General features: G+C 36.7%; 1 protein-coding gene across 1 annotated transcript in view; it reads left to right on the top strand.

Moving 5' to 3' along the window:
• Itga2 (integrin subunit alpha 2) overlaps positions 1 to 17,751 on the top strand; it is a 100,829-nt gene that overhangs the window by 74,923 nt on the left and 8,155 nt on the right. The window contains exons 17-27 of the mRNA XM_005319646.4: positions 2,007 to 2,158; positions 4,254 to 4,364; positions 4,600 to 4,682; positions 5,091 to 5,232; positions 6,326 to 6,418; positions 6,981 to 7,057; positions 7,136 to 7,219; positions 11,046 to 11,148; positions 12,447 to 12,557; positions 13,542 to 13,646; positions 15,359 to 15,472. Coding sequence (XP_005319703.2) covers positions 2,007 to 2,158; positions 4,254 to 4,364; positions 4,600 to 4,682; positions 5,091 to 5,232; positions 6,326 to 6,418; positions 6,981 to 7,057; positions 7,136 to 7,219; positions 11,046 to 11,148; positions 12,447 to 12,557; positions 13,542 to 13,646; positions 15,359 to 15,472 — 1,175 coding nt within the window. The remainder of the gene's footprint in view (positions 1 to 2,006; positions 2,159 to 4,253; positions 4,365 to 4,599; positions 4,683 to 5,090; positions 5,233 to 6,325; positions 6,419 to 6,980; positions 7,058 to 7,135; positions 7,220 to 11,045; positions 11,149 to 12,446; positions 12,558 to 13,541; positions 13,647 to 15,358; positions 15,473 to 17,751) is intronic.

The following is a 17,751-nucleotide window of genomic DNA, read 5'->3' as shown; positions in this document are numbered from 1 at the left end:
TCTTTTCAGGTGTTCAAACATTGACCCGACTTTGAGCTGCATAAGCTCACAGACCTGCCTTGGAGCACACGTCCATCTGAGTAGCCATGATAATCATATCACAAATCACTACTCTATGAACATTGTTACTATTCTGCCTAAAACATTAAATTGGAAGATATGTTAGTTAGCAGGAATACCTGACTGCTCATCTTTCATGCCTAAAGCAAAAATGTGTCTCAAGCATCTTCCACATTTTGACCATATTTTGACCATATTTCATCTTTTCTATTGCTTCACATAAAAAATTCCACTGTCCGAAAATTTCCTGGGCCATTGATTGGCTGCTGAGGGTCCCTGGCTTTCATGCTGTCATTCACCATTTCCTTTGAATCTTTCACCTGGATTCCCCAGGTTCACACTGATAAGCCAGTCATCATCGTCTCTCACTTAATTGCTTGTCAATAATAGTGTATAAGGCAAGAATCCCATCCTCTTAATTGTGGAAAGTGAATTATAAAGCATATGGTTTATATTATTTATTACATTGGGCACATGTTCCAGTATGAGACTGTATATCAGTTTCACCCATTTGCTTTAAAAAATTAAAAGTATTAAAACATGTACAAACTTTGTCCTAACTACAGTGACCTCCCTACCATTCTTTTTTTTAATATAAATCTTTTGTTGTAGATGGACACAATACCTTTATTTTATTTATTTATTTATTGTGGAGCTGAAGATTGAATCCAGTGCCTCACATGTGCTAGGCAAGTGCTCTACCACTGAGCCACATCCCCAGCCACCCACAATTATTTTTTTTAATTTTCACTGCTTATTTTTAGTTAATTTTGTGTGTGTGTGTTTTAGCCATATTTTTATCTCATTAAGTAATTAGAGCAAGAAAAAATTATACAGTATTGTCAATAGATACTTTAAAAGACACATAAAGATTTAATGCTTTACGAAGTATATTCAAAGCATTAAATCTTTATGTGTCTTTTAAAGTATCTATTGACAATAATGCATAAAATACTGAAAGAAATAAAATCTGATAGAGTAAACCCAAATAAAATAGTTGATAATCTATGAATAGCGTGAGATATTCACTCTAAATTTTCAACAGTGGACTTTAGTTGAAAGTAATAGTTCTGATAGTTTAGACACTTGGTACTATCATCAATTTTCTTACACAGTGTTTTTTTTTCATTTTTAATTCACTGAGATGATATGATTATCTTTATTTGATAGCTGAAGAAGCAGAGGTTCAAAGAGATTAAGTTGCCCAAAGTGACAGAGCACAGACTATGGAATTAGAATTTAAACCAAGTCTGACTTGAACCTGATTGTGGCAGTGTGGCATGTCTTTCCCCATGGAAGATTGTAGAACATGCTGGCAATGTACGCATTCTTCCAGAGGACCTTAGTTAGTCCTTAAGGGGACATTTGTCCCTTAAAATGGCAGAGAAACAGAAAGACCACAGAATTTATTTCAAAAATATCCAAGTGTTATTTCTTACCAAGTCTTAGCTGTGTAAACGTAAGTGAATTATTTTATCTCACTGATTTTATATCATTATCTCAAAACTAAAATAACAATATCCACTTCCCAGATTTATTGTAAAGCTTGTATAAGGTAACATGAGAATGTGTTTAACTGTAGGCATTCAATAACTGTCCCTTTGTTTTCCCTGTCTCCACGTCAAGGAGAAGGAAGCTGAGGCAGGAGGCAGTGAGTAATCGGACCAGGTTTATCTGTAGATTTCCCAGTAGCAAGTCCAATGTTCTTTCCGCAGCTCGCAGCCACATTTGTCTGAATAACATTTCTTTGTATCCAAAGTCAGTTATCAGAGCTAGAATTAAAAAATCATATTGTGCTACCCTTAGTTCATAATCTACCAGTGTAAAGACTATTTCTTTATTTTCTGGAACTTAGAGAGACTTTGTGTTATATGAAAAAACAATGTAAGACTTTTTTTCCTTAGAAGTTTATTTGTAATAACATTTCTTTATGATTTTTATCACAGCTATTATGTATAACATCACACTTGATGCAGATAGATATTCATCCAGAGTAACCTCCAGAGGTTTATTTAAAGAAAATAATGAAAGGTGCTTGCAGAAGAATATGGTAGTAAATCAAGCACAGAGTTGCTCTGAGTACATCATTCTTATACAGGTGAGGCCTCATGGTCACAAAAGTTCTAAAATGGAAATTTGTGTTAGAAAATGCTTGCCTTCCTAATTATTTCCTTTCTTGTCTAATTCTATGAACATGAAGCATATTTCCTTTATCTTTATACTTATGGTCACCTTTTATTATTATATAAATTAGTGGCATTAAATTTTATTTGGGATTATTACTAAAAGGGTTAAAAATAAGATTCTTAAAGAAATCAAAGACAGTACTTTCTTTAATGTTCAATATTGCAAATTTACAGTGGACAAAAAATTTTATTTTCATATTTTCCCATTGGGGAAAATTTTATTCATTTTAAACTACTGAAATTCCAATTCTAATCGTGTTTCCACTATTGATAGGAGAACGATGGTAAGTTAAAGATTACATGTTCTAATCTTGTGCCATAATTAATATAGTTCTCAGGGTTCTTGAAAAACTCCCAGGTAGGAAAAATGCTTCTCAGGAGAAAATTTCCAAGAGGAAATTTATTTTATATGTTTTATGAAATATCTCCCCTTAGCAACTACATAATGATATTTGAAAGCGTGATTGACTCAGGAAACCACTTTAAAAAGAACTGCTTAAGTATTCTATCCTAAACACAGTTCTCAGAGGTTAAGGCACCTAAGAATTGTCAAGGAAACTCATATTAAATCCACATTCTGGGTTCCCAACACCATAAATTGGGTTTGAAGGGGCAAAGATTATGCCGATTTAAGGGACATGCCAGCTATTCCCAATGTGGATGGATGGTATAGAGATCACACTTCAAGAAAAGCCAAGCATGAGATTTGGAAAGACATCAACTTCATGGTTAGATGAATGAAGTGCAGTCAACTTGTTTAAGTTATTATTTCATTTTAAAGTTTCTTGTCTGTGAAGGCCTGGATTTTGTTGTTGCTGTTGAAATCCTAATTATACAGATTCTTTAAAGGAAACAAAAGCTGACTTCCATTCTCTCCTGTCTGGTGTCGACTAGTGACTCAGATTATACATGTAATCCATTGTGGGGAGATAAAGACAGCCAAGCTGTTTTTCTTGAAGAAAAAAAAAAATCCTATTTCCTATTTGACATCAATACCACATGAGACCACCCGATATACCAAGCCTGCTGCCGACTGAGGAAGCTCAGAGTCAAGCTGTCCTCGTATCAGGATCCCAGAAGGACTCAAAGACTTGAGAATAAGTCCTGCTGGTGAAATGCACTTAAGATAATGAACATACTGTGCCTGAGGAGAAGGGAAATTAGATTTTTAGGAGTGTTTTCATTTGTATATACATAATTCTTTCTTGACAAGAACTGGAAAAGATTTGTAAAAGGATTGCTAGATGAGTTTTGCAACTGTTTTGGCATTTTACATGTTTCATCAGACAAGAAGCCTCAAAACTGGAAGGGACCCAACCCTCCTGTAATGCTGCAAATCCTCTATTCTGCATACAGAGGCAGAGCAGAGTGTGTGTACGAGGCTGACTTTAATAAGTATTGAGTGACATGTGCATCACCTTCATGTACAAGGAGCAACAGAGTTTCTAAAAGTCAGCTCAGGCCAGAGGCTAAAGAGCTTGACTTTGGGCATAGGAATCTTTATCTGGTTTTGTAGAGAAGGCTTAGATTCTGACCAAGGAAGGAAGTTTTCTTGCCCCCTCCTTAATAGCCATCCATGAGCTGGGTCATGATAAGCCCTTCCAGAGGTTTGATCTGGACACCTGGGGACTCTTTAGTCTTGAAAATAAGAATGAGAAGGACATAGACATCAGCTCAAAAGCAAGGTACTGATTTAGAAGTCATTGGAAGATTGTCATGTTATAATGGCTTATGCATATATAATGAGATTATTGATGAATTCAACTAAGAATTGCTTCTTTATATTTTTACTGTAATCAAGAATCTTTAGGTTTCTTAGTACTATGGAGGCTGACAGCAGAAGTAGGATGGAAAAGAGGAAGCAGAACCTGATCATTCAAAACAAGCATATGCTTAATAATCGAGTGCTGATTCTTAATCGTAAACACATTTGAAGTCATTTTCTTGTTTTAAAGCCTGCTGTGCCTTAACATGCTGACTCTGTGGTGTGTGTGTGTTCTGTGTTAGAAACCCTCTGATGTTGTAAATTCTTTGGATCTGCGTGTGGACATCAGTCTAGAAAATGCTGGCACTAGCCCTGCCCTGGAAGCCTATTCTGACACAGTCAAGGTCTTCAGTGTAAGTGCCACATGCCCTTTCTCCATTGACATTGGCTAACAAAGGTTCACAGTCACTGCAGTAGTGTTTAAAAATACCCAGGACAAAGTCTTAATGTCTTAATTTTCTAAAAAAAAAAATGCTTCAAGTTATATATATATATATATATATATATATATATATATATATACACACACACACACACACACAAACATAGATATACATATATATATATATATATATATCTTTTTTTCAGATCCCTTTCTATAAAGATTGTGGTGACGATGGACTTTGCATCTCTGACCTGGTTCTAGATGTCCAACAACTACCAGCTGTTCAGTATGTTCTATTTTAAAGCTCAGTATAAAATGTGTAAATGAAAGATGCAGTTGATTGTTTCATTCAAATCAATGTTTATAGAGGTTGCTATTTTTTACCAAAAAAAAATTCACACTAGTAAAGACTAAATTATAATTTCTATCATTCACAAAAGAATAGAGCATAAGAAATACAAAATTGTTGGTATTGAGATAGTTGTCCCTGCCATGTAATTAAAAGCAACAAAGAAAAAAGTCTCGTAGCATTTACTTATGCATAGTAGCATTTTTATGTGAAGATAATTTATTCTTATTAAGCAATTTTCTCACTTTCCAAATAGTTTATTTCTTAAATATATGAAGTTTATGAATATTTGTCTTTTTTATTTTTAATGCCTTTTTTCTTTTTCTTTTTCTTGACTTTTAATAGAGAACAACCCTTTATTGTCAACAATCAAAATAAAAGATTAACATTTTCAGTAACACTGAAAAACAAAAAGGAAAGTGCCTACAACACTGGAATTGTTGCTAATTTTTCAGAAAACTTGTTTTTTGCTTCATTCTCCATGCCGGTATGTGAGAACACCCTGAGCACTGTGTTTCGCACTTGCTTTAACTGTCTTCCTTATACTCAAACCTCCCGCATCCTCTAAATAGTCTAAAGAAGCCCTGTTCCCCTGGGCGTGATCAGTCCTGAACTGTGGCTTCTAACTGGTTAAGCCACAGGAGAGCTGTCTGGCTCTATATCTAGAGCCAATTCTGCTTTGCAGCTCCGGTCACTTTTTCCTTTACCCTGATACTTGGCAACAGTAGCCAGACACTCCTGTAACTCTTCCCGAGCCATCTGTGTGATGAGATTGCTGTGGTCCTGCACAGATGTCCTGCACTTGCTGTGAGGCATCTGAGACGCTTGGCTTAGCCAGGGCTTTGCAACCCCAGGTCTTGTTGCTGCCAAGATGATGCATTCCAGCAAAGCCAGGCAATCAAGTGGACCTGATCACTAAACCAGGACTGCCTTGACCATGAGGGCCCCTTGGTCCCTCCTCTGCCCTTAAGCCATGTAAAGCAAAGAAGGAAAAGCTGTTTTCTGAGGGAGCTACTTGATTAAAGGTTCAAAAAATGGTTCATCCAATTTAAAGTTAATGTGAACTCACAATAGATTTAGAGTTCTTAGCTTATTCTGACCTTAGCATTTAATGTTCTGTGCCAAATAGCAACATTTTACTTTAAAAACAAAATGAAATGAGGAAAATTAAAAAAGAATATTTGATTGATTAAAAACATGGATAAATAATAACATAAATATTTTTCTCTTGAAAATATAAATTTCAAAAATATTAAGAGAATGGTATGACTAAAGATTTCTGAATATTGGATTAAATCCTTTTGTGCTTCCAAAATATAATAACTGATTTCCTTCTTAGAGGGAAAATCCAACTTTTAATCTATTCTTTGCTTTGTCCATATATATCTTTAGAGTTAGTAGTAAAAATAGTATATTAGTTAATTTCACAGTACAAGATTTTCAAGTCTTTAGAGACAATAATCTGTATGAATGTAAACCAATCTTACTGCTAAAATATACCTGTACATTTTTCAATATGTATGTACACATACACACATTATCAAGTAATTGATTGTTGTTATTCACCTGGTCTTGTTCAGGCTGATGGTACAGAAGTAACATGTGAAGTTGATTCATCTCAGAAGTTTCTTTCCTGTGATGTGGGCTACCCTGCTTTGAAAAGGGAACAACAGGTACAACTTGCGTGTCATCCTCAAATTCATTCCAGGCACACCTCAGCATTCATGTCAATTCACCAACATAACATCTTCTTTATTAGATATTATCATTTGATAAGCATCACAAAATAACCAGGCTTCATGCTTAGAAAAGTTTCTTAATAGCTGAATTTTTTTCTTTAAATTATTAATAAATTAGGGATTTTTCTACATGTAAAAGTACACACACTATATCAAAAGTGCTTTTTGTCTGAATATGTTGATCAATATAGGTCAAAGTATTGAAGTCAGAGTCACAGAGATTACCTGGTGTTTATAAACAAGTTTCATGTTTGCCCAAAGATTTGCAATTCAGACAAATATATGAGGCTGGATAACTTCTATGTCAGTTGAAATTTAAGCTCTCCCAATTCTAAAGTAAGCAGATTAAAGCAAGGTCAACTAAAAATATTCTACAAATGTAAAAGCTTAAGGTGTATAAAATTCAGAATCAAACTAGAATGAGTTTACTTTATGAGGAACATTTTTTCCTGTGTATAAAGCATCATAGATTGATCAATTTTAATTTTGTGTATAGGTAACTTTTACTATTAACTTCGACTTTGACCTTCAAAACCTTCGGAATCAGGCATCTATAAGTTTCCAAGCCTTAAGGTAAAACATCATGAATTGAAGATGAATGGTTTTTAGGATAGTTCTCTTTGAGTGATTTCTTCATGTTTGTTCCGATAGTGAAAGCCAGGAAGCAAACAATGCAGATAACTCAGTCAACCTCAAAATTCCTCTCCTGTATGATGCTGAAATTCACTTAACCAGGTATGTAAGAGTATATGGGTGGATAGCCTGTTGCCATTGGCACCCCCTGGTTTTTAACACACTTGGCTCATGACTGGAGAAGCTATCTGTATGCTCAGTCTTAACTAAAGAATTAGTTATGAGACTTAGTTCCCCCCTCATCAACTAAAAGAGAGGTCCATAGACAAATTGGTGCCTAGGAAAACTTCAAGTGATTCTTTGAGTTTACTGACTTAGAGCAGCACAGGAAGGCAGAGGACAAAGCTTTTGCCACATGCCATAGAGAAACTCCCCTGCAGGCCCTCAGAGGGAGTACAAACCTTACCAAGGTATTGAAACAGGCTCTTAAGGGCTCTGAGAGCTGCCAGAAGTTTCTTCTCACTGCCTACTTCCTAATTTGCTCACGAGAAGTCAAGTCACATCTCCGCTTCTGAACACTGAAGCCCCCAAACCTATGCTTTGCACTTGGGAAGTCACAACAAATTCAGAAATGGAAACTCGGCCAAGTCCAGCTTCTGAGTGGAAAATTCCTTTTTTTTTTTTTTTTTTTTTTTTTTTGTGGTGGTGTAGGGGATTGAACCCAGGGGCCTTGCGCATGCGAGGCAAACACTCTACCAACTGAGCTATATCCCCAGCCCATGAGTGGAAAATTCCTGACAAAAGAGATTAGGGTTTTCTTCCAACCAGGAGGAAATGAGGGATTTTCCAAAGGAAGTCATTCATGAAGAAATGCTTTTGTTCCTTTTCTTGCCTTCCCAAAGCAAGTAAACTTGAGAGCAGTGGTTAAAAGTTATAACTATCTTGAATTGTTCAGAGGAACAGCTGTCTTTGAAAGTGAGTAACATACAAATCTCACAGGTAAAAATAGGTTGACAACACTTTAACTCACTCAGAAGTGAGTCTGGTTCATGGAACAGACCATCTGAGGTCAGTGTTTTAGGGGCATGAGCCAGAGGGATGCCCACCTCTAAGCCTGCAATCAGACTTCCCTGCCCAGTGAAGCACAGATCAGTGACCCAGGGAAAACACGAGGCAGTGTTTCCCCAAGAAGTCCAGTGACAACAGTTTCTCTAGCTCATCACCCTAGCCCCTAAAAGCATGGAATATGCAGATTCTCTAATAAATCACCAAGCAAAAACAAAAAGGAAAATATGTCATCCTGTCTGGAGCTTGAGACGCATGAGCAAAGATGAAAAGAATGCTTCTGTATCAAGTGAATCGAGAATACACGTGAGTGGAGACTAAATTCAGTCCAAGTCATCCATCCCTGAAGAATTAATCAATAACAACAAATTTCAAAGACTCACAGTTCTTAAAATAAGATATTGAAGACAAATGTAGCCACAGAGATCAGTATTAGCACGTTGTCTGAATATTGTTCTTCTTACCTACATTGATTCTTTCTTCTACATACTTATTGTTAATAAAGACTTTTGGTTATTCCATTCTACCCATAGCCAATTTTTTTTCAGATATTTTAACATGAAATAAATATAACATTGAAATGGGACTTCACTTTTACTAATTGACAGCTATGTATTTTTATGTTGGTGATTTGGACTCCAATACATCCCAATAAATGTATAGCTAAAATCTTAATGTGGAGAATTATAAAGAACAAAAGTTAAAGTGGATCCTAATCCTACAACACACAAATAATTTTCCACATGTTTTCTAGAAATAAAAACATTAAATGTCTTTAGAACAATCTAAATATTACAGGAGGATATACAATGAAATATGAAGTACACCTTCCCTCTCTCCTCAATGGCACTCTGTAGGAGACTCACAGGTGTAATTTGGAAGAGCTCCTAGGTAGAGTTTGTTTATCTACATTCCAGTAGATAGCAACTACTCTAATACTGTTTAAATATATAGTTATATTTTATAAATATGATGGATGAAAATAGGTAGTGATATTAGAATTATTTTTGGAACAAGATCCCTCTGAGCATAGCTAAATGCCACTATAAATATATTAATCAATTAAGTAACTTAGGAAAAACAAGTAACGAATGGGCACGGGTAAGATCTCTTTAAAATTCAAAAAGCTGAGCATATTAATCAATTTATAAATTGGCCCTATTTAGGAGCTCACACAAACATCTTCAAAAAGGCAAAGAGAATAATCCATACACACATAGCCAGCCTTTCTGTTTCAAATCCTTGTCACTTTTCCCATTTTCCATGTAAGGCTCACCAATCATTGTTTCCCCTCATATATATAACCTTGACAAATACCACATCTATTTAAATCTTCCTATGACATATTTTCCTTCTGAGATTTTTGGAAAAGCGTTTTCTAAGGCATAAAAAAGAGAAAGACAAAGTTTCAGTAGAGAAACTTAAAAAAAAAAATCTGCCTCAGAAAATATGCAGTCCATTTTTTTTTTTTAGAAAATGGAATCAACATCTTATAATTAAGATAAACTATCCATTGGAAACAAAGGGAGAGGATCTGCATAGTGCTTTCCAGACTGTTTCTCCTGCCACCTGCTCCTTCATATTCTGCAACCTGAAGAAGTTGCCCTGGCTGGAAGCCAGCCTTAGAGACCCAGAAATAAGCACGAAGATGGGAGATGTCAAGTTTCATTCCAGTCTGAGTGCTCCCCTGTGTTTGCTCTGACCTAGACTCCACTGTGCTTGCAGCTGTTAGTTGGCAATCCTAAGCAAAAAAAAAAAAAAAAATCAAGATCAGTCCAATACCTCTAGTCTAGTCTAATAAAATCTCTGGGTCATCCATCTTGAAAGTGATTCCACTACTGGTGAAAACTGATTTGATCCACCCCAATTTAGACCTGAACCATTAGAGTTGGCTTCAAACTAGAGATGAATAGGAAGAAGAATTAATAAAGAAAATTTATGTCCTGTTTCATAGGCTCCCAGTAACGAATAATGCAGGAACTAATACCCAATCCCCCATTACTGTATTCCTGCCATCCAAATGAAAAAACCCTGGCTTATAAATACATTCATGCAATCAACAAGGATGATACTAACATATATTACCATAACTGTCAACAGCTATCTTAAGAATAGTTCAAGGATCCATTCTAAAGTAAAACTGTACTTACTTTAGAAACTTGACAAGTGATAAGCATGTAACAGAATCTCAGCAGAAAGACAATGAAGAGACTTTAAAAAAAAAAGAATTTGTTTTAGTCTTAGAAATACACATTGGACCATAATATCATAAGCATTTATTATCATTAATACCTTTAGAAATTTTATTATAATTGTAATTGTATGTTATGTATGGAGTACAGAGTGATAATTCAACACATGTATACAATATGCAATGATAAAATCATGAGTGATTGACATTTCTACTTCCTTCAATTTTTCATTGACATGAAATAATTATACCTGTATTTATGGGGTATAGGACATTTCAATACACATATGCTTTGTGTACTTATCAAGTCAGGCTAATTATCATTTCTTCATCCTTATCATTAGTTTTGGAGGTTTTAATCTCCTTTCTTCTAGTTATTCATAAAATATATAATAGTCATTGTAGACAATAGGCACCCCACTGTGCTGCAGAACACTAGAACTTGTTCCTTCTTTCTGCTATGTTTTAGTGCCCTTTATCCAGCCTCCTTCTATTCTCTCCCACCTCAGATCTTCCAGCCTCCAGTCAGACATAGAAAGACAAGGTCCCCATGTTCTAGCTCATATGTGGAAGCAAAAGCAATCAATCTGAAGGTGGAATAATCATTTTACTGCTTTTGTAACTAAAAGTAAACTGTTTTACTTGTAATATAAGCTACAAAAAAATTTAAATATGATGCTTCAAGACAGTATCAAAACTAAAAATACTGACTTTATAAATGTTATTCAATAGATCCACCAACATAAATTTTTATGAAGTTTACTCAGATGTGAATGTTCCTTCTATCGTGCACAATTTTGAAGATATTGGTCCAAAATTCACCTTCTCTCTTAAGGTTGGTAAGCCTATCATAAGGTTGGTAAATCAGGAAAAGGCATGGGGTGACTGGGATGAGTCTTGGAAGAGAAGAAAAGGAAATGAAGTTGAAATACCCCCCTGGTTCTCAAACTTGAGCATGCATTAGGTTTACCTGGAGGGCTTGTTAAAACAGGCTTCATTCCCAGAATTTCTGAGTCAGTAAGTCTGGGGTGGCCTAAAAATGTGTATTTTTGACAAGTTCCCAGGTGATGCTGATGCTGTTGGTCCAGGTCCTATATACTTTGAGAGCTACTGGGATAAACAACAGATATATCAACAAGTCTTTGTGTTTAGTTATATGTCCTGGGTAAGAGATAATGATATATCTTCCAGGCAAATATTCAATGGAAATCAATAGGATATTACTCATAATATCCTATTGATATTGATATTGATATGCAAACATCCTCATAATAGAATGATGTTGCCAGCTTATTCTTGGAGACCACTTCTGGTTTAGAAGCTTACAAGTATGGGTTTTGTACAGTCATTCCTGGTAGTATCTAAAAACATTTTTGAGTTAAATTCTAATGTCTATGAACAGGCAATTATATTCTAAAGACTATGATCAGTCTTATGAAAAGAAATTAAGTTGTGAAAAAAATGGCTTTCATAATAATGTTATTACATGGGAGAAATTTTGGAAAGTAGAAAAGCATCCATCTTCCATCCTGAGTCAGTATCGTTTTATTTTTTGTACATTTCCTTCTAGTCTATGACATGGCTGCAACTATCAAGTTTTTTGACTTCAAAAACAATCTATAAAAGAATCTTGATTTGTTATACAGATACTGGAATTTATAAAATATGGATGGTATTCAGTAGCCATGTTTTTTAGGAAATTTAATCAGTTCATAGTAAAAATAAAATAGCATTCATAGTGTACTGAGTATCAGCCACAGTATTAAGTGCTTTAAATATACACGTTACCATGTTTAATTTCCAGATAATTATGAGATTGGTACTGTTATTATTCCTAGAGATTTTTTTTAAAAAAATTATATAACCAATAAGACATAAGCACTGTCCACCTAGAACAGAAACCCCACCGATGAGAACAGATGGTATACCACCGAATGCCCACGGTGTTTCTGATTATCTTTATTTCACATATAAGAAAACTGTAGCATAAGGAGCTTCCTTACCCGAAATTCTGCTACTCTGTTGCAGTTGCTTACTATATTATAGTTGTCCTACATCAACACAGAGATTATTGATAATTTCCCTTGTGTCCATGAATCATGTCGTGACAGGAGTGTTTTCTTCCCTATGTAGGTAACAACAGGAAGTACTCCAGTGAGCATGGCATCTGTAATCATTCATATCCCTCAGTACACCAAAAAAAAGAATCCACTGATGTACCTGACTGGGGTGCACGTAGACCGGGTAAGGACCACAACGTAGCCTATAAAAATGTGCACTTTTAAGATGGAAATAACCCAGGAGTTCTGGGCAGCTGTCTGACATTTTGTAGATGAGAAACAAAGAATAACCTCTGTGTATCCCAGGGGCCAATTACTTAGCAGTTAATTTCATAAAGATAACTCTCTAACATTGGTGTTTTTTTGTCTGAAAGTTTCTCAGTGGTTGTCCCGTGTAGCCTGGGCCAAGACGCATTGCTATAGCAAAACACCTTGACGTTGGCTCTCTTTGGTCCAGGCACTTAGCTGGTTTTACAGTTTTGTTCTTCCTGCACTGTGCATGGGAGACTATAGGACATAAAAATCCAAAATGTTCCACAGACAAGAACCCTGAATTAAATCATTTGCAATCTATTTATATTCCAAATTTATCTCATCACTTATGACCTACGTATCACCCCATTTGGCAGTACTACAACCAAATACCTGAGGCTAGGTAGCTTTTATAAAGAGAAGAGATTTATTGAACCTACGGTTCTGGAGACTCAAGGGTATGACACCAGCATCGTTCGAGAACCTCGTGGTGAATGCTAGGAGGCAGAGAGAGGGGTGGGGAGAACACTGTCAAACAGGGAACTAGACAGGGATTGGAGTTCCACAATTGCTTCTGAGGACACAACCCCATTTAGGGCCTCCTGCTGGGTCCCAACTCCTAAAGGTCCTGTCCTCTCTGAACCCTGCTACCCTGGGGATCAAGTTAATGATATGAACTTTGGGGGGCAAACCACCTCTAAACCAGAGCAGGCTAAAAGAACCTAGACCACCTCATCAATTCCCCCCAGAGGATTTGGATACTGTGGTTTTACTTTAGTGGCCACCAGAAGTCTGGCCAGGTAAGCACAGCTTCAAGGAGCCTAACCACCCTCCCCAGCAGGATGTCCCAACATGTTGAAAGGAACATCATCAACCATTTTGCTTCCTAAATCTGATTTGGTGTTCTTCCTTGTAGGCTGGTGACATCAGCTGTAAAGCAGAAATAAATCCTCTGAAGCTAGGACAGACTTCTTCATCTGTATCCTTCAAGAGTGAAAGTTTCTGGCACACGAAGGAGTTGGTGAGGACAGGGGCCCCAGTGGAGTTTCCTGCAGTGATTCAGTGTTTGCTTTGCCTGGCATCTCGGCACCTGCCTTCTCCACCAGTTCATATCTTAGACCGTCCTCATTTTGCCTTCAGTGGCATGTGAGAGTTGGGGTTTAGACAGTACATTCTCAAAGAGAGGTTACTGGAATTATTAATTAGGCCATTGCTTACAGAATGCATGTCCAGGGCTCCTGACATCAAAAGGACACTTGTGACCATTGTGTCTCTGTGCTGCTCACTTTGGGAAAGTTGCAAAGAGCTGCAAGAGTTGGGTGTGTCCTCTATAGGTGGTGTCCTTGATCCCTTGCCACATAGGCACTGATATTTTTCATTGAGCTTCTTCTAAGTTTGCTACCCTCTTTGTTTTTCAGAACTTCATCTTCTGCTCCCAACCTATGCCTTTATCTTTTGGAAAGAGATTAGTCTAGCATGGTGCTTGACTTTATATTAAGCATTCAAATAAGCAAACAATTAGTGAACAATAAGCCCTGAACAAACCACATCTCTCCAGTCTGAATAATATTGAAATTCTCCTGGTTTTCTTTATTGCAGTTGTTTTATTTTGTGAAGGATGGGAAATAAGGGAGAATGAAATTTTGTCTCTTAATGAGCACTGGACCACATACAGATTTGTGTGTGTTGTTACTTAAATGGCATTGCTACCTTTTGACCTTTGACATATACCAATATGTCATAACTGTTTATGTGTGTGTGTGTGTGTGTGTGTGTGTGTGGTACTGAGGATAGAGCCCAGGGCCTCCTGCATGCTCGTCAAGTGGTCTACCACACAGCCACATTCCCAGACCCCTTATAATTGTTTTTTAAAATGTTTTAAGGTAGTTTAAGATTCACAGCAAAACTGATTGAAATCTACTGAACTTTCCTGTATTTCCCATCCCCACATTCTCATGGCCTCCTCCACCATTGAAATCCAGAACCCAAGTGGTATATTTGTTACAATTAATGAACCTACACTGACTCATCATTATCATCCCAAATCCATATTCCACATCAGGGTTCACTGTTGGCATTGTCAAAATCCATAGTGTGGATTTTGACAGATGTATAATGACATGTATTCATGATTATAGTGTCATACAGAGAAGTTTCACTACCAAAAAGAAAAAAAAAATCCTCTGGGCTCTGAATTCTTCCCTCTCTCTCAAACCTTGACAATCATTGATTCTTTCAAATTAAAAAACTTCAATTCTTTCCAAATTTCACAATCGAAGAAATTCATTTTCATTATTAGGATTAATGCCTAGATTATACTAAAATTTGTTTATGTTCAGTAATTTACTTAGCTAGTACATTATTGATAAACAAGTTGGGTTTGTTGTTGTTGTTGTTGTTGTCATTGTCATTGTTTTTACTCTCAGATCTAGTGGTACAATAGACAGGGTTTGTGTACTTTAAATCCACACACTTTTTCTTATCTCCTGAGGCTATCTGTAAACATAGGAAATGGCTGGACACAAAGGGTATGCAATTTTTACATTTTGAGACCTAGTTAAAAAAAATCCCTTGAAGAAGAGTTCCAAGTACTAATAACTCATGAGATTGTTTATTTCCCTAGATCCTTCCCAGCACTGGGTTTTATCTATCTTTGTATAATTTTGGCATTTATTCTTTTTTACACCTGCATTAACACTCTCTTTTCTTTTGCTATTGACTCCAACCTGAAAGAACTGCAGAACTGCCTCCTGTAGTAATGTCACCTGCTGGCTGAAAGACCTTCACATGAAAGGAGAATATTTCATTAACGTATCTACCAGAATTTGGAACAGGACTTTTGCAGCAGTAAGTATCAATATTACCCATTGGGTTCATAAATAACAAGGAAACATAGGCTTCATTATCAAGGAGCTATTAGGTTGATTCAGGTTTATGATAGCCACTTTACTCTGAAAGGAAGTAAGGTTTCATACCTTTCCAGTGCTCCCCCAATCTGGGTGTGCCTCAGAATGATCTGGGAGATCATGCAATGTTCTGCTTCATGGACTCCATGCCTACTTATGATACCTACAGGAATGAAGTCTAGTTGCCCTGGTTAAAGATAACATGTGCATTGTCTCCTTCCTCATGTGTCCCTACATTTCCATCTTCCCAGTCTCCTTCACCACACCCATATAGAGATGCATTCCACCCTGTCTGTCTCCTTGAACTCTTAACTATTTGGTCTTAAATCATCCATAGATGAATCCAGCATAAAGGTCTGTCTCCCCATATTAGAGCAGGTAATATCTGCTATCCTATTTGACTCTTCCTCTGGTAAGAGAGCCCAGTGACCACACAACTTTTTAAGTCATTTCAATCTCCAAGAAAAATTCAAAGAATGTGCCCAATGTCAGTGTCATTTTCCCCTAAGGCAGGTATGAGTCTACCTAGCAGTGTTCCAGCATGGTTTGGGGTAGCCAGAATTTCAATGTAGCATTAAAATATAAGTAGGAACAGGATTCCTTAACTCTGACTGCTGGAGTATCTAGCCATTCCTTTTGCCAACCGTGGCCCTGATTGAGTTGACAAAATATAAATTAGTATGAAACCTCCTGGGGCCTGTGTGGATCTCACTGTACTTTTTTTTTTTTTTTTTAACAAATAAATCAGTTCCCAGAGTGCTTCCAACCAGACTCCACTCTCTGTTTTTTTCATCCTGTCATGGACTCTTCAATAATCCCCACTTCCTGATGTGGAGTTTTGTGTAAAAGATTAGACAACTGAGCTCTTCTAACTTGTGTCTGGAATCAAATATAAGCAAATATTTTCGTACAGAGACATAATATAAAAAGGAATACTGAAATGTTCGGGAAAATACAGAATTGGGGAGTGGGGAAATGAGGAGTTTGATTTTCTTTTTGCTTGCTCTTATGTGTTTTCTTGTTATCTGCATTTGCTTCAAAGCCCTTGGGACAATTCTAAGTCCCCTGAGATGCAACATAAGCTGTTAGCTGCACCACCTTCTAGCTGGGGCAGTATGATGCTCAGTTTACCAGTAGGTCCTTGGCTCCTTGGATTTGAGGAACAGATGTTTCAAAGCAAACCTTGCCAACTGGGAAGGAAAAGTGACTTTTGGACATCCAAATGCAGTCACGCCAGTACTGTAAAAAGTGTTTGGTTTTTCTTGAGTTTGTTTAAAGCTACACCATTTTAACTATGAGGTTTTGTTTTGTTTTGTTTTGTTTAAGCACCTTCCCAACAGTTTTCAGAAACAGTAGTTTCACTTCTGTGAGCAAATTTCTTAGAAAGTATATTATTTATTCTCCTGCAACATGGTTATGATGGCTGAACTGAGAAAATCCCCTGGAGAGGTATTCTATGTCAATTCCCACTCGTATCCCTCTTTCATGAAAGGTCAAATATTTATTCTGTACCCTGTTTTCAGCTATTTCAACAGCAAAGTGCATGTCTCTCAGGCCACCTGAGAGATCCAGTCTGAAATGTAGATCTCATTTCCTCTATTAGAGCACATTAACGCACTGCCTTGTCTTGCCACCTTGTTTTCCTGATATAGTGCAAGTCAACTTTACATGTCAAGTAATTTGTCATGAAGTGGTTGCTCAGGCTTCCAAGCTGATGGGAGCACAGGCCGCCATTGTAAGAAAAGGCCTTAATGCTTGCTGGCAGGTATGCTGCTTCCCTTTCACAGATGTGCAAGTGTGCCTGCTTGTAGTTGTTACTCTTCCAGGAAATTGTGTTCCTGTAAGAGGGGCCTGCTTTGAAAATGCAGATATCTCAGAGTTGCAAGAAAAATTATTTCTGCTTCACAGCGACTATTCAACTAGCATTCACTTAACTGCTACTTTTTTTTTTTACGTAAACCATTATTAATACTCAATGTTTCCCCTATAACATATGTTTAAGAGACCAGTGATCAGGATTAACTTCTGATGCAATCTTCCATCTTGAGAAAATTAAGAAGAACTAAAGACCGAGCCAGTGGAAAGGAAATAAATTGCTCACTTTTTGGAATTATGTTCCCTCTTTCTGGCTCCTAGAGATAGTTTAACAAATTACCTCATGGAGTATGTTGAATCTTGTGCCCTAGTAACCAGAAAAACTGAGTCCTAGTAGCCAGAGCA

Source organism: Ictidomys tridecemlineatus, chromosome 1 (assembly GCF_052094955.1).
Source record: "Ictidomys tridecemlineatus isolate mIctTri1 chromosome 1, mIctTri1.hap1, whole genome shotgun sequence".
NCBI lineage: Eukaryota > Metazoa > Chordata > Mammalia > Rodentia > Sciuridae > Ictidomys > Ictidomys tridecemlineatus.
The sequence above is the reverse complement of the archived record's forward strand: the minus strand, read 5'-3'. Positions and strand labels throughout refer to the sequence as shown.